General features: G+C 40.2%; 1 protein-coding gene across 12 annotated transcripts in view; it reads right to left on the reverse strand.

The window, feature by feature from the left end:
- Window positions 1-22041, reverse strand: part of HDAC4 (histone deacetylase 4) — a 438771-nt gene that overhangs the window by 151637 nt on the left and 265093 nt on the right. For 11 of the 12 annotated variants that reach the window (XM_005299905.3, XM_005299903.3, XM_008163408.3 and 8 more), the window contains 2 exons: window positions 16267-16387; window positions 3739-3860 (listed from right to left, as the gene is read on the reverse strand). In XM_005299905.3, the coding sequence (XP_005299962.1) occupies window positions 3739-3860; window positions 16267-16387 (243 nt within the window). The remainder of the gene's footprint in view (window positions 1-3738; window positions 3861-16266; window positions 16388-22041) is intronic. The other variant, XM_008163407.3, reaches the window with a different exon arrangement.

Here is a 22041-nt window from a genome sequence, read left to right on the forward strand (position 1 = left end):
TAAGAACACTGCGGGCAGAGACTATATTAGATACAGTAAGGTGTTAGAATATAATTGGACACTCCATCTATAAACTAGCTTTTTAGGCAAAACTTTTGCAAGAAAAAACATGTGGATGTTAGTCCCACACTTTTTTTAAATCTTCCATATGTCACGAAAATGGTGCATTGAAAATACGAAGGACCTATACTCATATTTTCAGACACAATCTTTAAATAGAGCCTAACTAAAAAGAAAACCGGACACACACAGAGGATTTCCCAAAGCTCGTTATAAATGCTGGAGGAACAGGATGTATTTGGAAACACAAATAGCATCTAAGTCAAAGTCTTCCACAGTGGCAGAACAAATACAGATTTATTGTACGATTGCCTTGGCTACTGTCTTCCTATAACGTTTAAATTTCAAAGTAGATTGGTCTGCTCCTATTTAAAGTTTCATCATATGGGCCAATACTAAAAGAAACCACATTCCTTGAAGTGCAGTTCTTCTCTGAGAAATGACTGAAAAAACAGCATAGGTTGTTTAATATTTATTCTCTCTCATTGATTTACATAATAAAGATTTTCTTTTTAATTTCTGCCAGACTTGCAAACTCAACCCCAGACTCCAAGTCAAGCTAAAATTTTCCTTCTCATGTAGTATCATCTGTAATAAAAGTTCAACAGGCTATATGAAGCTAACCTTCAGTGGGTTTGCATGGGTTTAACTGTTTGGAACTTAGTAAATAGTTCTATTGCTGAGTACAAGGAATACAACCCACTCTCACATTCTTCTCTATGCTGGCTCATGCAGTACTAACAGGAGCAAGAATAAATAATGCAAAACAAATCAGGTAAAATTAGGTCTTCTTTTCTGTCTGCTCTTGCCTTAATTGTGCCAGAAAAATGAATCCAGAAGCGCTGTGGATATGAGTGTGATGTCCAGGAGGACCAAACTGGACTTATGCTAATCAAATACCAATCATGTGTGCAACCTTAGGACCATTTCATCCTAAGAGAACTGTAGTTCAACACTATTAAGACAACATTCCCCATCTTGACACTTCAGACTATTTTGGCTCCAAATGGGGAAGCTAACTGAAGCACAATTAACATATATACACCTTACTATATAGAGGAGTTAATAGTACTGGAATACTGTAATGGCACTGTCAGGGTTCCTTCCCCACTCTGAATTTAGGGTACAGATGTGGGGACCTGCATGAAGACACCCTAAGCTTATTTTTTTCCAGTTTAGGTTAAAAACTCCCCAAGGCACAATTTCCCTTTTATATCTTAGATTAAGTAACACTGCCACCACCAAGTAATTTAAACAAACATTTAGGGAGAGCCACTTAGAGCTCTACCTTCCCCAAATAATCCCCCAAACTCCTACACCCCTCTTCCTGGGAAGGCTTGAGAATATATCCTCACCAATTAGTCCTGGTGAAACAGACTCAAACCCTTGGATCTTAAAACAATGAAAAATCAATCAGGTTCTTAAAAGAAGAATTTTAATTAAAGAAAAAAAGGTGAAAGAATTTAGAACATAGAAGATTTCTTCTCTAGGTAAACTTTAAAGTTACAACTCAGGAACAGCCTCCCTCTTCTTGCAAAGGAAATCACAAACAAAAATAAAAGCAACCTAACACATTTCTTCTGTTATTACTTACTAATTCAAGGACGTTAGATGGCTGCCTCCTGGATCTTCTCCGGCAAAAGCGCGCACACACACACACACACACACACACACACACACACACACACACCAAAAACAACAACAAAAGATTTTTCCCCCTCCCAGATTTGAAAGTATCTTGTTCCCTTATTGGTCCTTCTGGTCAGGTAGGTTATGTGAGCTTCTTAACCCTTTACAGGTAAAAGAGGAATTAACCCTTAACTGTATGTTTATGACAGGCACTATACTTAAAACAAATAAACCTCACTTGTCATGATCAGACCATATAAATAAATGCATGCCAGTAAGGGCACTACAATTCACTAGTGGAGGGGGTAGTCCAGGGTGACCAGATGTCCTGATTTTATAGGAACAGTCCCGATATTCGCCGTTTTTTCTTTATATAGGTGTCTATTACTTCCCACTCCAACCCAATTTTTCACACTTGCTATCTGGTCATCCTAGGGCAGTCCATTGCAGGTGAACAGCAATTGAAGTATGGCAGCTAATCAGAGCACAGAGATTAACATATTTGCAACATGGTTACTGTAAAACAATCAGAACAGGATTATGGAAATCACTGCACATTTTTGGCTGGTGGCTGTTAGCCAATCAGAGTGCAAGGATTTGCATGGTATACAGTTAGAGAAATAGCCATGTAGGCTGGCAGTTTTCAAAAGAAGTTGAAGTGAGTTCTGTACACAACTCCTTTGTTCAACGCACCTTTTAGAGTCGGCGTTTACAGCCAGAAGGGGCCACCAGATCATTTAGTCTGACCACCACTGTATCACAGGCCATCACCACCGAACTGAGACCAAAGTTTTACAGCCCACAGGAAACTAGACTATTATGCACCACAGGCAGAGAACAGGAGGGATCAAGGTGCAACAGTGCTTGAGATGATTAAGTGAAACATACCCAGTTAATTTTGGCAAGTGATCTGAGCCCATATGCTGCAGAGGAAGGCAAAACACCCTCAAGATCACTGCCAATTTGACGTCGGGGAGAATTCCTTCCTGATACCACACCAGGAGATCAGTTAAGACCTTTAGCATGTGAACAATAACCAGCCAGTCAAGCACCTCAGAGAGAGAATGCCCGCCTGAGAGCCCTGGCCCTCCCTGTCCAATGCCCCATCTCCAGCTGTGGCCAACTCTGACACTTCACTGGAAGAAGATATATGGCATAAAGGAAGAAAAATCCCTTCCTGACTCTGCAGGTAGCCTGCTGAAATCCTGAAGCATGAGCTTTCCCCCCATTTCCTCTCCCCTCAAAAAATCAAAAAGAGAGCTTTTAAATAGGGAAGTTTAAAATTAAATAGGTAATTTTAAAGTTCCCTATTTAAAAGGTACTTTAAAGACACAGCACTGTGTGCTCAGTCCTTCCCAGCATGGCTGTTAGTGAAATCGAGGGGAGCCCATCAGGGTGTATTTATTCAGAGAATTTTATGCTATTGAGGTTAGAAGCCAACATTACATGTTGGCTATAGGCATACGATGTGGAGTTGATGAAAGTAGCCAATCAAAACAGATATTTGCATAATATATAGCTGAGAAATAACTGCCCCCTCAATCAAAACACAGGGAAGAGCACAGCTGAGAAACAACCATACACAGGTCTGAGCCAATAACTTTACTGTAAATCCTCATGCTTTGCCTGACAGAGATGATTATTTTTTGCATAATATCATACACACAACAAAACAGCCCTTAAAATAGTATTAAGAAATATGCATTTTTCTCGTTCAATGAAACACTTCTTGATAGAAGAAGACAAATCTGTTTTAATTTTGCACTTGTGAGGATGACAAACTCACAAATTTCATGTAAATTAGGCTTCCATGTGAAGTTTTTATAATTCTTAATAAATTTCTGCCTGGCCAAACTAAACATTACTCAAATTCTAACACTTTTCATTCATTCTACAGTGCTATAGAGGTAGAGGTGTTTAAAAAAAAAAAGGATTACATGTTAAAAACATCACCCATGATTTAGTTAACATTTACTCCTTTTACAAAAGGACAGACTGCCACAGTAAAGATATTTAGGGTGCCAGACAGAACATTAATATTGAATTTACCTGTTTTTCGGAGTGGAAAGTCATCTTTGGAATCGTACATCCCCAGGACAGGGTGATTGTAGGTGCCTGATATTCCACTTTGTGGGGGAGAACTCTGGTCAAGAGAACTGTGCTGAGTTTTCCTATATAGGAAGGAGTAGAAAGAGAAAGTGGAAACTTTACAAAAGTTAAGTGTAAGAGGAGATAGTATAGATTAATCTTTTCTGTTTATATTAAAGGATCCTGTACTGACATTCAAAGCAGAGAATGCCCATTCCTGACAATGAGAGTTAACCCTGGACAATGTGGTAAGAGAAAAAGAAGGTTACTCAACTTGTGAAGTAACTAGAGTTCTTTGAGATGTGTCCCCCTGTAGGTGCTCAACTTCAGGTGTGCACCTCTGCCTTTGCTCAAAGATTTTTGGTAGCAGTGCCCTACACATCCTCATGCCCTGCAATGAGGCTATATAGGGCTGCATGGGTGAACCACTCTGAGTTTCTTCCCACAGAAAAACTCCGAATCAGAGGGGAAGGAGGGCAGCTAGTGGAACACCTATAGGGGGACACAGCTGGAAGAACTCCAGTTACTGCACAAGGTGAGTAACCTCTCCTTCTTTGAGTAGTGTCCCTGTAGGTGCTCCATTTCAGGTGACTTCTGAGTAGTAACCGCTTTAAGAAGATGGGAGGTTCAGAACAGAGTCCAGCACTAAGGAGAGAACCATGTTACCAAACTGCAGCATCCAATTATGTTACCAAACTGCATGCACTATGGTCTACGTTGCAGCTTTCAGCAACTGTAACATTCTTGAGCAGGGCTACAGATCTTGACTGTAATCTAGTAGAACGTGCAGTCACTCATAGGGGAGACTGAGCATCAGCCAAGCCATACCAGGTAATAATACATCCAGAGATCTACTTAGTCTCTGCATGAAGACAGTGGATCCCCTAGACCTATCTGCAATAGAAGCAAAGACTAGGGAACTTCCTGAACGCTCTGGGTCTGTCCAAGTAAAGGGCTAATGTCCTTTTAACAACTAGTATATGGAAGATGGCTTCCTGTGTAGTCTGATGTGGCTTAGGAAAGAAAACTGGAAGGTGAATAGATGCTAAGTGAACCTTGATGGAACTCGTATAGACCTGATGTCTTCAATTCCAACAGGTAATCCAAGATTGTGGAAAGACAACTGAATAGGTGAAAAATGACGGCAGTTACACCAAAGATGATACCTTCTCCATTTCTGAAGGTAAGTGTGTCTTGTAGAGTCCTTGCTGCTATTTAACAGCAAATGCTTTACTTCTGATGAACAGGATACTTCTAGTCCCAAGAACCCTTGAGGAACCATGCTTGGAGTTGCAGAATGTTCAAACTGAGGAGATGTTTTCTACCTGCATTCTGATTCAACAGTCAATAATTGATCAGGAGCCTCCACAGAGGACGAGAGGAGAGCCTGATGAGGTAAGGAAATCAAACTTGTCTTGGCCAGGCTGGTACAATCGAAGTGACCCCGACTTGGTCTGACTTGATCTTGCTGAGAACCTTTAAAAGCAATGGAGTTGGTAGATATGCATACAAAAAAAAAAAAAAAAAAAAAAAGAAAAGAAAGATTCCTTGTCCATGTAATGGGAAAGGTGTCTCCTAGAGGTTCTGGATTGAGTTCTCCTCTGGAACAGAATATTCTGCAGTTTGTGTTGGCTACAGTGATGAAAAAGTCAACCTCTGGAAACCCCCCAGCTAGGAATATTTTGTTAAAGACTCAAGAGTCCAATTCGCATTTGTAATTTAAGGAAAACAGTCTGCTGAGGTAGTATGCCATAGTGTTTTGTCTATGTGGGACATAAAAAACTGAAATGGCCATCTGACTAGCTATGCGCCAATTCCAAAGCTTTCTCACTTTGCAGAGTAAGGGGGAATGCGCTCCATCCTGACTACTGATATATACACAACCTATGTTGTCTGTGCTGATCTTGAATGACTTGTTTTTGATTAGGGGAAGAAAGTGGAGGCAAGCATTTCTGACAGCCCTTAACTCCAGCAGATTGACATGCAAGTCTTACTTTTGCTTTGATCATTTGTCTTGGGCTGTGTGAGGACTCATGTGTGCTCATCCTCCCAAGAGGGAAGTGTCTGATATTATCATGACCATACGGGGATTCTGGATTATTGGGATTCCTGCACAAACCTTGAAAGGATCCTTCCACCAGGTGAGTGACTGCAGCACCCGACTGGTTATAGACACCTGTTTGTTCAGACTGTTTGTGTTGAGCCAGCCCTGAAGACATCAAAAATGTAATCCGGTGTTCTGTGTTACCAAAAATGCAAGATGCTACATGGCCCAGAAGCAGTGGACATGTCCTTGCTTTTGATCGTGAGAGGCATCCCTGAAGAGAGATGGGGAAATGGGATAGGATGGCAGGATGGAGGCAAACAATCATATAACCAGATTTAATGGCCTCCCATACTCACCTGTCTAATGTTATAGTCTCCCAGGCATGTGAATATAGAGAGGCAGTGTTCAAATTGAGGAAAATGGGTGGAATGGTACAGCTAAGAACCCTCACTATCAGGTGATTTAGACTGCACAAAACTATCAGAACTGGTGTTTGGAAGATGCTGATAGCTGGGATGAAGCAGCTGAGGTAGTCATTGGTTTCTTTTTAGAACAATCTTAGCTAGTAGGGTTCAGATGGTCTACGGAAGGTGGAAAAACTGAGCAGGACAAGATCTTTGAGCCAACTGAGACCTGCTAAATTTCCTTCCAAAGATCTAAGTGTACTCTGAGTCCTTTTGGGTATGATGTGAGTCATCTGTGGAGCCTGCAAAGACCTTAAATGTCCTCAACAGCCAATTGTACTTCCCATAGGAAACTAGATAACTGAAGCCAGAAAGCTTGTCTCATCACTGCTGTGGTGGGAACAGACCAGACTGCAGTGTTGTCTGCATCAAGTGAAGCCTAAAAGACATCTTCACCAAGAGCGGACCCACCTTTACTTTGGAGCTAAACTGACCTGAATTCCTATTGTAAATGGTCAATAAAAGCATTAAACTTCTCATAGTTCAGGTAGCCATATTTCAGACTCAAGGCCTGGCGATTTGCTATCCTGAACTGTAACATTGTCAAAGAGTAGCTTTTATGACCAAGAAGGTCCAGACGCTTCTGGTCCTTGTTATTTGGAGTAGATATTTGAGCATGCTGTCTCCCCCTTTTATTAACTGCATCTACAACCAGAGAATTTGGTGCCTGGTATGAAAAAAAACCTTGGATTTCATCACCAGGATGTAGTATGTTTTATTGGCACATTTGCCTGTAGGGGTGCCATTTCTGGAGTTTGCCAGATGGTCTTGGCTGACTCTAAAAAGTACTTAATCAGCAGTGCCACTCATGCTGAAGTAGAAGTATACAATATGTCCACGAGCTTGTGATGTGAATCCTGGACCTCTTCCAGGAGAATCTGAAGAATGTCCACCACCCACTTCAACAGGTCCTGGAACTGACAAAAATCATCAGCTAATGATGGTGGTGGTGGTATTACTGCCTCATCGGATGATGATGAAGAGATATTTGTGAGGGAGTGACCTTTTCCGCCCTCACCTCTTGCTGCTCACAGGTCTCCTCTGCTGATTCAGAGTGGAGGAGAGAGGTGGACCGTGCTGGAGAAAGAGCTCTTTTATGTTACTTATGAAACTGAATCAGGGCCCCTCAAAACTGCTGGTGGTACATTGCCCATGGGTCCCAATAAGGCCAATGAGGCGGACTAGATGGCATGGGGGAAGGTAGCCATCGGTGGTTGTCTCAAGTATCAACAGGCAGAGGTCATGTATCCTGCCTTCCTGGCATCTGCAGAGGAGAATATCATCTCCTTGAGTAAACTGGAGCACTTTGAGCCAAAAGTTCTGAGTATGAACACTCTTCCGTACAGGAGGTGACAACCCTACTTCCTGAATAGTAGAAGTTGGGGAAGTGGTAGGTCTCACTACAACATGTGTGGTCAGTGACCCAGCAGATCTCAATACTGATAGATGTCCAGATGTTGCAAAGAGGGGACACTCTGGCTCATTCGGTAACAGGAGATCTTTTAGGGTACCATGTGCTATCGGGAGCACAACAGATTTTGGTATGGGCACCAAAGTTGTTCTCGATGTTGTCGTCTGAGACATGGATTATGGCACAGAGGGTACCGCAGATTCCTCTGAGGCCAGACTCTTACTATCATGGGCTCTGTTGATAGCAGTCTTCAGTACCATGCCCTTTACCACCGAAATTCAGGACTTCACTGAAGTCTTGAAGTGCTTCACTGTATCTGAAGTGCTCAAAGTCTCATTAGCAATCCTTTTGGGGCCTGAGGTCTCTGGTGACCGAACCCTCTGAGGAGGAAGTCTCCATTGTGCTCCTCTAATCTCCTTCCTTAGTCTGAGTGGGAAGCCCTCAGTACCGCAGTAGTGGTTATAGGTACCTCGCTCATGGAGAAGGTTGGGAGGCTGGGGTTTCCACAGTCTTCATCGTGGAAGCTCTTGGTGACAGTGACCTTTACATAGACAGAGCACTTACAGAGGTATAGAGTCCCTGTAACAGGAAGATTCTCTGTACCTAGGTCCAAAGCTGGTTTTAAGGCATGCTCATCATTAGTAGTCTATACTTAATTTCCCTGTTTTTACAGGATCTTCCCTTAAAAGAAGTGGAAATCGTGCACTTGTTGGGGATATGCGAGTCTTCCGAGCAACAAATACAGTGAGAATGCCCATCGCTGATGGGCACTGCTTCTCTACAGGAGAGGCATCCTTTAAAGTCAGCATCCCAGATACAAGAAAAAAAATTGCCCCCCCTCATTAGGGGAAAAACAACAACAAAAATATTTTTGGGGAAAAAAGAAAATGGGAACAGTTCCAATAACTATAAAGTATTAAGTATCCTACAAACCACTGAAGAATTAACACTATCCGCTATTCTAACTCTAGAGAGAGAACAGGCATACACTAAACTGGCCGATGGCAGTTGAGAAGGAACTGAGGGTGGTTCACACTTGCAGCCCTATATAGCCTCGGTATTGGGCACAAGGATGTGTAGGGCGCATCCGTGGGCCAAACGGGCACTGCTATCAAAAATTTCTGATCAAAGGCACAGGGTGCATGCATACCTGAAGTGAGGCACCCACATGGACACTAGTTGAAGAAGAATCTCGGTCCTTTTTCTTATTTATATTCTAATGTCTTTTTGCTTCGTTCCAGTTTCCTTTTTCCTAGACACTCATCTGAAACTACACTGAAGAGAAAATTTAAGAACTCAGGCACTGATATTGCAAGGCAACTAAGCACATGCAAAACGTTAAGCACGGGAATAGTCCCAGAAAATAAAGCCTAAGTTCAGCAAGATTTTTAATCAGGTATGCAACTTTAAGCATTTGCTTAAGTACTGTGCTGAATTGGGGTCTTACTTCGTGGGACTACTCAGATTCTTAAAGTTAAGAACATGCTTAAGCACTCTGATCACTTCTCCCACTGATGTTTTGTTGTTGAACTGGAACCCAAACTGGAGAATAAATATGACAGTAAAATTAGAAGAAAAACATTAGCCACCATCTGTAGACTTTACTAACAGCAGCAGTGCTGGATAGGTGGTGTCCTCGAGATTGCTTTAAGCATATACTTTGGCCCCGATTGAGAAAAGTACTTAAGTATATTTGCAAGGTTGGAGCCAAATTGCTCCAATATCTTTCAGAATCAATCATGAAAACTGGTAATTTACAGTTTTGTTTTTTGTTGTTTTATTTTGTTGGTTTCGTTTTTTGTTTTAGAAGGCTGCTGGATATAAATTATGCCAAATTCACTAAAGATATTCAATTAATTAAAAGCCTTCTGCATGTATACTGGATGAATCTGATGTGTATCATGTTTGCCAATTGATTTGTGTGAAATTTATAGGTGGATTTTGCAGCCTGACCAGGATACAATTTTGGAAATCTCCAGATTTTCAGTATTAATAGTCTGGAGAATTTAACAAAATAATCCTTTTAGCAATTCATAGGTTAAGCAATGCAGTTGTCAAACAATTTGCACAGAAATATATTTCACAAACAAGAAGTCCAGATGCCCCAAAGTGAAGTTTACTACCAAGAAGCCTCAAGCCACCAGGGAACACTATGTAGAAAACCACTCTTTGCTCTTGTCCATACAAGAAACAGTTTATCTTACTGTGGCTTAAAATAAACAGTCATACATACACATGGGGGAGGGATAGCTCAGTGGTTTGAGTATGGGCCTGCTAAACCCAGAGTTGTCAGTTCAATCCTTGAGGGTGCCATCTGAGGATTTAGTTGGGGATTGGTCTTGCTTTGAGCAGGGGGTTGGACTACATGACCTCCTGAGGTCCCTTCCAACCCTGATATTCTATGTCAGGTTAAACTGTTTTCACCACTTTGTTAGAGAATGTACACTAACTCCAAAAATGAGTTTAGATGTGCTTTCGATTTCTCAATCACAGAACAAAGGAAGTCCTGAATACTCCAAACATTGATATACCATAACTGTTCATAGGACTGGGATCTAAGATGTGACAGCCCTATGCCAGTTGTATGGCACTACGGAATATATACATCCACACTTTTAAAAGAATTTCAGAAGTCTGGTAACTGATCACACCTTGAAACATCTAAAATTGCACAGTGAAGTAAATTCATGAGCATTTCTGATCATGCATGTCTCCAAATACATACACGCATTATTTGAACTGTTGTGATCCTTCCCACAGGTTTGCACAGTAGCTTTATGGCACTTATGTTTGACTGTATATTCAGTTCATGTATCTGTGATGGAATCTCATGCATATACAGAATGTATGCACCTGTGTACATCTGATTAATCTCAATCAATGCCATTAAGTACATCTACCCAGAGACTCACTTATTAACTTACACACAGATGCATTCATAGTAAACTTCCATGTTTTCTTCCTTTTTTGGGAAGCAGCCACTCTCACAACTCAATTCCAACAAGATAGGTAATTGAGAACTCCCTCAGAAAACTTAACAGTTCTGCCACTAACCCTACAGTGCCCTGTCCCTGTTACAATGAAACCAGTTGAACCAACATTATAGCATGTTTACAGCCCTACAGAATTATGACGGTCAAATTAGTTTTATACAGTGGACAACAATATCATGATAAATTTTGAAAGTAGCTATGTTACGCTTCATTACCACAAGCTGACAATTATAGTATGGAAAGGACTTTTAAATAGTTAAGAATGAATGTGAAATATGAATGTAAAACAGTTTACAAAATGGAACGAAAGCATTTGTTGCATGTAAATTCAGTCTAAATATGTATTCCATAAGAACCTCTTGAATAAGTAATATTATTGAGAGTTACATCTTTGAAGAACTGATAGCTTCTCTCCTTCATTTAATAGATCCTTTACAGGGGTTGGCAACCTTTCAGAAGTGGAGTGCCGAGTCTTCATTTAGTCACTAATTTAAGGTTTCGTGTGCCAGTAATACATGTTAACGTTTTTAGAAGGTCTCTTTCTATAAGTCTATAATATATAACTAAACTATTGTTGTATGTAAAGTAAGGTTTTTAAAATGTTTAAGATGCTTCATTTAAAATTAAATTAAAATGCAGAGCCCCCCGGACCAGTGGCCAGGACCCGGGCAGTGTGAGTGCCACTGAAAATCAGCTCGTATGCCGCCTTCGGCATGCGTGCCATAGGTTGCCTAACCCTGCTTTAGTGGACAGCTGTACTCTGAAAAGCCACTGTATAAAATTGGCCCCTTCTCAATCAGCAGATGTTTTGCCTGTGTGTATTCAGAATCATATCCATTTACTTTAGTGACCAAAATAACAAATAGTGACAGCTTTTTATTCCCATTAGCCCTGCAGAGCAACAAAGCTGACAGGGAGAGCTGGAGTCAATTTCTTCATGTGCATCAACAAAATTCTAACATATTTGAAATCCCTTTGAAGGCAACAGGGTTCCACAGGGTTCACTCATGACAATCTGAAAACAAGTGGTGGTATGCATGCAACTAGGAGCAGAATTCAACTTTTATTACACATTGCAAAAAAGCAAGAGGAGCCAGTTTGTTTTTCATATCCGAGGTGGAGTTTGAAACTAGAGCAAAGGAAACTATTTCCCTCGTAGAATCATAGAATACCAGGGTTGGAAGGGACCTCAGGAGGTCATCTAGTCCAACCCCCTACTCAAAGCAGGACCAATACCCAGACAGATTTTTGTCCCAGATCCCTAAATGGCCCTCTCAAGGATTGAACTCACAACCCTGGGTTTAGCAGGCCAATGCTCAAACCACTGAGCTATCCCTCCCCCCCAAAAAAGGTCTTTGAGTCCAGCCCCCTGCCTTCACTAGCAGGAGGACCAAGTACTGATTTTGCCCCAGATACTTAAATGGCCCCCTCAAGGATTGAACTCACAATCCTGGGTTTAGCAAGCCAATGCTCAAACCACTGAGCTATCCCTCCCCCCTACTTGCTCTTGTGAATGTACTGAATCATATACTATATATTTACAATCTGACATGTTATAACTCACTGTCTTTAACTGTCCTAAATTAAACAGATTCTGATCCCAATGGGAGGGGGCATCAGCCTTGTCTTGCCCAGATGCCCTAGGTGTTGAGATCTCTCAGGCTGACGTCTCCTTGCCCCCCATTTCCTCTTCATGATCCCACGAGGGGCAGGATACCTGGCAATGGCCTGAGTAGTCTGGTGTGGGTGTCCCAGTGTCAACCTCAGGGGTGCCACCCTGGGGGCCTGTGGGACTCAGACAGGCCAAGTCCCTTGAGCTGGCAGCCTGCTGGATGGAGTAACTGGTAGTCTGAAGACTGTTGGTAACTCTGTGGAGGATACAAATGGGGATAGCCACAAAATTTGGGATCTCAATCCTAGAAGGATTTCAGGGGCCTCCAGCCCTTCCCCTACCCCCCTCTTTAGTACCCTGTGTCAGCAGGATAAAGTATGATCTCTCCACTTGTTGCAGACAGCAGCAACTGAACTCTGTGAGTTGGCAAGGCCCCTAAATACATAGGTAATGGGAAGACATCACCACAATGGTTGTGTGTACTGTATCTGATGGCAACATCTGGACTGGCAAAGAGGATCAAAGAGACTATTTGCAATTTCAGAAATTTAAAACATCACAATGTATTTAACCAGACTATCTGTGTTCTGTACTTCAGAATGATTTGAAGAATTCAATGAGTTGTCAGCATTTGCTGTATCAAAGGACAAAACCACTTGTTAACTAACATGCTGCAATACCATGGCCCTTTGATGTAACACTTTAGACTAGATTTAAGACGCTTATCTTTAAATCAATTAAGGGTGCTGATTTTATATATATAATTAATTGAATTCTTCAAATCATTCTGAAGTACAGAACATAGATAGTCTGGTTAAATACATTGTGATGTTTTAAATTTCTGAAATTGCAAATATATATACACACACACACACACGTATATACACATATACAGACACAAAGGGAGTGACTTCCCTCTCAGACATTTTATAACAGAATTTACTTTTGTAACAGATGGGATGGGAGGGATGGATATCAAAGTTATACATCAAACTTTCCTCAGGTCACAGGATCAAAGTGAGCTAAGCTCTTGGAATTAAAATGTTCACTTTTTATTCTTGATTCTGTAACTGCCCTAATGCAACTTTTCCATAATAAAATAAAGGCATTTTAAGCCAATAGGAAACTGAGAATATTGGTGTTCACGGTGCTCAAGTGTTCTTAGCATAATTCCAAAATGTCTCAGTGATTCATGTAATTGAAGAGAACACTGGAAAAATCAATTCTGTGAGAGAAAAGGAGAAAGTAATAGCGTGGGCACAGACAAATGTATATAGGTAGGCATATTTCCGGTCAGGACTGAAGACACGCGCACACCAGGCCATTACTGCCTCCAGTTTCAAATTCAGATTCATTAAAAAAAGTTTCCCTGATTATTCATTTAGCAATCTCCACATAAATCACCCACACATGACTTTAGCATACAGATAAGCCCATATCGATACCATGCAATAACCATACAATCATGATTAGCTCATAACTAATTTTTAAAGACACATTCGATTTTTTTCTCCCCTCACCCCATCATGTCACTATGGAGTAGAGTTAAGATTTTTTTTAAGTGCCTTAATTGTGCATTTCCATTCTTCAATATGTTTGGATTTCTTTTAAGTTAAGGGTTAAACGGTCAGATTCTTGAGTTTATAACAATTGTTTCTGGTATACTTACAACATCCCTGTAATGTTTTTACTGATACATTTCTGATATGAACTCAACTTTAACTCAAGTTTAATGTAGTTTTTATTGGGAAATGTCTGGGTTTTTAAAATTTCCGATCATTAAGAGACACAGAAAAGAATATAATTTTGTGATAAAAGTGTATTTATTAAAACTAAGATTGGTATTACATATATTAAAATCCTTAGAAATATCACATTCTGAGGCCAGATTAAGCAGTACACTCTAGCTGCTGTATGCCACTCTGGAGCAGCAAAAAGCAGCCAGAGCATATTGGGCAGTTTTTTCCAACTCCTGATGTTTACACTCACCTGCACCCATACTTGTCCCCCTCCACACACACATAGGCTTCCCCTTCAGCCCTGACTCCTGACATTCCCCTGTATACGCGCGCACACAAATTTATTCTGAGAGACTGGTGTGCAACCAGTAAATAGGATCAGGTGATGTTTCTTGCTGAGTTATTACTACCTCAGGGTGAAAAAGCTTTGAGCTAGGTGAATTCCATTCTGTTGCAAACTGGGAGGATGAATGATAATGGTATCTTTAGCATTTTCTCCTCCTTCGCAGTATTGTCTAGGAAGTCTCAGTCAGCGGAAATGTTCCAGGTGCGGGAACACTGAAGTTTGGCTATCATCACCCGGAAACAAGGTCTAATATTGCTCACTATGGGGAGTTTATTATCTTCATTTTGGATACGAATGAACAGACTGGAATAGCCAAATACATCTGTGTCTGGAGGGACAAAGCTATCTCAGAGTTTTAACTAGTTTCACTCACTGACATCCCTCCTGAAATGAAGGTAGAATGCAAGCATCTTTTGAAAAACTGGTGATTAGGCCATTGCTTAAGAAACCTTTTCCTGACATTTATGGTATCACTAATCCCTCTTTTCCCCTCTAAATTTCTCCATCAAGGATTTTCTCCCAGCAATGGCTAATATTCAGATGTTCAAGTTAATTCTTTCAGATATGCCAGCAGCCTCTGGTGACTGAAAGGTACTTGTGTGATTTATTCTTTACATTCTACTGTGAACTCTGGTCAGATGGCTGGAAAGCACACGGCAGTGGTTTCCCCTCCTCCTTTCAGAGAAGCGGTGCTGAGTAACTGTTGGGAGCACAATGTTCAGGTCACTAGCATATGGGAAATATTATTTAAGAGTGTATCCAAGCAGCCCACACCCCCACAATAAAGCACATTTATTTTCATCTTCTCTCAGTAGTAGTGTCCTGAAAATACTTTCATATACAAAGAATGGGATATTGGGAAGAAAATAGCTATGCCTCCACCCCCCCCCCCCCCCAATACAAGCTGTAAGTCATTTACCATTTTGTATTTTTCATTGTCTGTTTCCTTATAAAAAATAAAAATAATAAATATCAATCACTGCTCGATACAGGCTGGGTTGTATCTCCTTGAGAAACCTCTTTCTTGTGTGTGTACCACCGTGGCAGTTGAGGTCTGCCGGCACAACCTCGCTCACAGTGCCTGTTTTGAATGCCCAGAGGCCAACAGTTAGGCATTTTCAGTACATGGCCTTCAGCTCCAGAATTCTTTTCCACATTTGGTCCACCACCACCAGACTCAGTTGACTTTCAGGCCATAGTTTCTTCAGGCTTTTGCCTGATTGGGGTTGTAAATAAGGTGCATTTGGTATTTTGAATCGGTTAATTTTAAGGGCCAAATCCTTTAATTTTTGATTGGATACATACCTGTAGGGTCAGAGTGTAATGTGAGGAGTAAACTTTAAACATTTTAAAATACATTTAAAATAACTTGAGTGACAATCCAGTGAAATGCAACAGTAATCTTCCCATTATACTAGAGTCCTGATTTTCTAGTATCATATGCTGAATTAAGGAATTTTAGATGCCTAGTAGAGATTGATCTGTAAGTAGAACTACACAATCTTTGAGTGATCATAGATTAAAGAAAAGAACATCAAAGTCCTCTGCTAGTGGAAACATCATTATAGACCCTTACATTAGAGACCTCATCCTTATATCATTACACATAGCAGTGCTTGAATTGAACTGTTATAGGGAAAGGATCTTCATCCACATGCAAATTAAGAATATAATTAATGGACTATCAGATCATTCCTTTCACACCCACTACAAATTTCAATCTAGTTATGTTACAATTTAACTAATTAATTTTGCAACACCTTTATTTGTAACATACTGTTCACCCATTAAATGCATTAGCCCCTTTCCCTCAGCCCTCCAACAATTGTGAACAAAGGTGGCACCGGCTGAATCATGATAAGCCCAGTACCACTTACCCATACCAGAAGCGGGGATCATTGGAAATGCAATGGTTGAGATTCCGGTGCGCCAAAGCTTTCTTTTTATTTAAGACAAACTCTTGTAATTTCATTTTTACTTCTGTGCTTGCCACTGCACCTGAAACATCCAAAAATAAAGAGAGGTTATTTAACCAACTTCACTTGATGAAAGCAGCAGTGAATTAAAACTTTAAACTTTCATTCACAAAGCAACAAAAAAAATATTTTAAAAGATTGAGAGCTAAATCATTGGCTCTCCAATCAATGTAAAGGCTTATTTCAAAATAAAAAAGACAAGGAGGCTCCAATGAAGAACTCTTCTTTACTATCTGGATTTGTACATAATTGCAATCTATGTCTGAAAAGGGAGACATAATCAGAGATTTCTCATTTTCCTAAAAAAAGGTTTCTGAAGAGGATTTTTGTACTTGCATAAAAATACATGTAGAATACAAGAATAATACTTGTACTAGGTATTCCAGCTTTCTTTTACATCAAAGGTATTTAGGATAAGGGGTCTTGTGCATAATCAAGTTTTTAAAATGTCACATCTGCGAGCACAAGGGGAATGAGATGAATATCTCATATGTAGACTTTGTCTTGAGAAATCTTGCAAATAAGGATCTCTTTGTTCAATGTATCTGTGTACAATAAGACCTACACAATATTCCAATTCAGTTAAAAGTCTGCAATCCATTTCTTCAAATAGAAAATCTAGCATTTTAAAAAATATCTGAAATTTCAAAGCGTAGAGTTAAAATGTCAACTGTGTAATTTCTAATAATTATCTATCCATAATAGAGACCAGTCTATTTTACTATGATGATGGATTAAAATTATCCTACAGTTGGCAGAACCGATTCTCAGAGAGCGTTTCTGAAGGAGTAACACAGACATTTTGGTAATCATAGCAAGTATTATATGGGGGCTCATCTAAACCACAGTGTAAGCCAATTTTTCAAAGGGATAACATCTGGAATGTAAGAGAGTCAACTGGACAGAAATATACTGCCAAGTCATGGGTAGAAAAGTCAGCCAATATGAGCACCAGCTTTTGCTTATTATACTTAGCATTTTGATGCCACCAGATAGGTTGAAGAAAACTTTTCATTCGTCCGTGAAGAAAAAGTCCTCAAAATTATTTGCTCAGCACTATTTGAAGGTGCAGCATTGCTCAACATTTTACAGGGAGTCATGAATCTTAGAAATTCAATTTTTGGGGGAAAAACAGTATTTCTTGTTACTTCTAGATAAAGTAGATTGGGCAGGGATCCAAAAAGGTAGTTAAAATGAGGAAGGTTTGTGGGAAGTAATATAGTACAATGATGGAGAAGGTGAGAAGGACCAGAGAGTGACTAATAAGACCACACATCTTTAAACAATTCTCATGTTTAATCACTAACATCTTCAAAATAATCAAATATGGCTAGGTTCCAGTGGCTTTGGTTAAAACTGACAGTATTTAGGAGCATCAAGCCAAATATTTGTAGCTCAGTGTTTACAAAACCTCCACTGGAAATTATTATTATTATTATTATTTTTGTGTGAGCTGAAAGGCACTACATACATATCAAAGGAGAAACAAAAACTAAAGGCCTTCCATTTTCTGTCCAGTTCTGGGGAGACAAAAAATGAGCCTGGCTTCATCAGCTTTAGCAATTGACTTCACCCTCCACCATTTCCAGTTACCTCTGGCAGAATTGGAGCCTGACTCCAGAGGGTTTGAACTGGAACTCCCACCATTCTGTTACTCTAGGAAAGCATCCAAAATTAGTCTGCACATCCATCAGTTCCATTCAGATTTCTATCCCACACTTCAGAAAATGGGTGAATACACAGATGTGAAAACTGATTAATTATCCTCCCTGATTCAATTTAACACGTCCAAGTGTCACTTTCACGTGAAGTGAAACATTTTCTGTTCTCTACTTATAGCAGATAATGGCATATCAAAGATAAGGGGCAAACTAAAACATAGTACATAGACAAGTTTTAAAACTAAAATTAGTAAAAAGGCAAATAGCTAACAGGACATGTCCATTAATATCACCTCAACATTCCCTTATTTATTGTCTATTATATTTATTCCTGGTATTATCACAGCACGTAGGACCCCAGCCATGGCTCAGGATACCATCGTGCTAGGTGCTATACAAACGGAACAAAAAGACAGTCCCTGACTCATAGAACTTATCTTCATTAGTCCCAACGCTGTATCGAGGTGACTAGGGCAGAACCCACTGTGGTTCCACTGAAGTCAATGAAATGCCACACTGGTGCAGAAGTCCTCACTAGGGGATCACTATGTAAACTTTTTGGGACAGGGACTGTCTTTCTGTGTTTGTCCAATGCCTAGCAAAATGAGGCCTCAATCCTTTACTGAGGCCATTGAATGCTACCCTAATAGTAATAAATAATCATAGGGGGTTATGAACCTTGCATCTGAAGAAGTGAGGTTCTTACCCATGAAAGCTTATGCTCCCAATACTTCTGTTAGTCTTAAAGGTGCCACAGGACCCTCTGTTGCTTTTTATAGGGGGTTATGTAATTGTACTAGATCCAAGAATGCCTACAAGAAACTAAAAGTATAAGCTAGTTACAGCAAAATCTTACTAGTGTGCATATGGGGGATGGTGGGAACATTGTGTCGGCAGAACTTTGCAAATTAGCAGGTTAGTGAAAAACACAAAAGCAAGGCTAATACTTCCAAAAAGGTGCTTTGTACTACAGTACTTCAGAATGTTCCAATAAACGGTGAAGTGTAGTGTATTTTGTAAAAAAGCAGTAGCCTTGGGAATATAACACATTAACTCTGTTATTAATCTGTACTAAGAAGCTGGGAGAAAGGGTTCTTATTGTGTGCGAAAATTAGCCATGTATGGATTGGCAAGGTTCTATTGTATGATTAGTTTAAATTAAAGGTGCCCCCTTTTTTTGTTCTTCTATGATATAAAAAGGCCTGAACATTTTTTAGTCCTCTTCCCCTCCTCTCTCTCCACTTAAATGGATCTCTGTTATGTTAAAATTTCAGGTCTTATTTACCCACATTTTTCCTAAAAGATGCTATATAACCATCACTTGCCCTTCCACACAGCATCTAAAACTGTTTTTGTTACCAGCTATTTGACTCAAACGCCTGAGAAATGCTTAGGAGAAACTCCATCTTGGTTAGACTAAAAGCCTCTAACCCTTCAATTAAAGGCAGAGACAGCTTCACAATCTACAGCTGAGGCCTCCTAGAGGTCCTCCAACAAAACAAGGGAAGACCAGGTGACAGCAGGAGCTGGAGAGTAGAAGCCAAAATATCACCATGGCCTCTTAGGTAGAAGGAGGAGGAGCAGTCATTGTACATGTAGTAGTAGTGTGAGAAGGGGGGAACTAGGTTTCAATGAATGCAAGGAAATAAAGGGAAAAAAGATAAGAGACCATGAGTGGTGGTGTTTTCATTTGAGATGGACAGGGTAATGTAGAGCAGTGGGTCTCAAACTTTTTTTTACTGATGACCCCTTTCACATCGCAAGCCTCTGAGTGCAACCCCCCTAATAAATTAAACACTCTTTTTAATATATTTAACACCATTATAAATGCTGGAAGCAAGCGGGGTTTGGGGTGGAGGTTGACAGCTCATGACCCTCCCTCCCCCATGTAATTATCTCGCAACCCCCAGTCTGAGAACCCCTGTTGTAGAGGGAATGGGAGACAGGAAGAAGGGAGTGGGGATGTAAGAATTAGACTGGTTTATAAAGACTGGGGAATAGAAGTTATGGTAAGAAAAGGTTCTGCAGAGGGTAAAAATTGGACTAGAGCCTGAGTTGGAGCAAGGTTGGCATAGGCACGGAGGCAGAAAGAGAATCCAGAGGTGGAATATGGTTTTATTACAAACTGCACATGGGAAACTGACCAGAGGTGTGGGGGAGTGGAGATAGAATGGTGAAGAGGAGAGGCGAGAGCTCTGAAAAGATAGGAAATAAGGACAGGAAAAGTGCAGAGGTCCTGAAGCAGGAGTGAATGCAGTCAGCATCATGGGAGAGATCATACGGATATGGTGCAAATAAGGCAGACAAGCAGATAGAGGGGCAGGCTAAAAGGGAATTAACAGGACAAATCAGCTCATTATATTTATATAATGATTATAGCTCACTTAATTATAGCTTAGACTAACTAGGTTGCCACAACTACAGTAACAACAAGGAGTCCGGTGGCACCTTAAAGACTAACAGATTTATTTGGGCATAAGCTTTCTTCACTCTTCTCACTTATTCAGACATGAGGTTTTTTACGCAAAAAAGCTTATGCCCAAATAAATCTGTTAGTCTTTAAGGTGCCACTGGACTCCTTGTTTTTGTGGATACAGACTAACACGGCTACCCCCTGATACTTCACAACTACAGTGCCACAGTTTAGAGATGGAAGGATTGCAAGCTGTGACAGCAGAAGGGCTAAGAAAAGGCAGTGTGTCAAAGGCAACTTGTGCTGAGGAGGACTGTGAAGGCCTCTGCAGCAGCAATGGACTTTGAAATTCCATGCCTGGAAGGCCTGGGTTAGCAGCAGATTATGGGGCCAGGTGTATCTGGCTGGGCGCAGTGCTTAGAACTGGTTCTAGGTCCTATTGATAATGGTGGGAAGGTAGGACGACGACAGGCAAGGTCCAGCTCTCTGCTGCTGATGCTACTGCTTGTTGTATGGTAAGAACTTACAAGTCAAGAAAATTTAACTTGCTCTACTCTGTTTCCTAAACATTTTCCTTTTGTATTGTTGTTGTGGAAGTTATACTTTTGGTCCAAATGCATCATGACAGCATATTTCAAGACACATACAGCAGTTTTGGATCCCAAGATGAGAAAGTAGGGAGATGCCATTATTACGTTAAGTGAAATTGGTTTGCGTTGTCTTTTACAAAATACTACACAATGTATTTGGTCTTATATTCAGGGGCGGGAGAGGGTAGACTTTTCTTTTATCTAGTATTTCCTCCTTATTTTCTAGCTCAGGACCACTGTAGCTGAATTAAGTTTAGCAAAATGTTAGGATGTAAGAAAAATATTTTAAGCGTTCTAAAATGTTTAGCTCCACTGATTATACAAACACTATACCGCCTTCTAAATAAAAGTATTTAAAAATAAAGAGGAAGACTGTTTCCATGATTACAACATAACATCCCACGGTTCTAGTCTTTCTTCTGCACTTATCTGAATTTCGTTTAAAAATAGTCTTAAGATCCTTTGAATGTTTTGTAGCCAGTCTGTTTTATTGATTTTAAAAAAAAATATTTTAAATAAAAATAAAACAATACACATTTTACAGGAAGGACAGAACAAAGCATATATATCATCAATTGACCTGAGCTAATAACAATGGGGAGCGAAGATGAAATATTTAGTTTCCACATGGTAAAAGATTATTGTCATTATTTAGGATTTATACTAAAAAACAACTAAATAAGAAAAGGGAAAGTATCATCTCACATGGCAGCCAACTGCACACATCCTTGTGGTTAAGCCACAGGATTGATCCTACATGGAAAATCATCTTCACCCACTCATCAGCAGCACCAAACTACCCAATTATTTACTGTTAAATTCTGACTCTCTTGCTTCAGTCACACCAGCTCATCTAAAATAGCTCTGACCTTACACAAAAGTGTTTTATTGAGGCATTTACCAAATCTACAGCCTCCTTTACTTTGAATGGGGATTAGATTTACTGCCTACCCTTGTAATGAGGGGGTTTGGGGTGGGGGAAATCAGTTTTGTCTGCTTTTTTCCTAATCTC

Source organism: Chrysemys picta, chromosome 11 (assembly GCF_011386835.1).
Source record: "Chrysemys picta bellii isolate R12L10 chromosome 11, ASM1138683v2, whole genome shotgun sequence".
NCBI classification, from domain to species: Eukaryota; Metazoa; Chordata; order Testudines; family Emydidae; genus Chrysemys; species Chrysemys picta.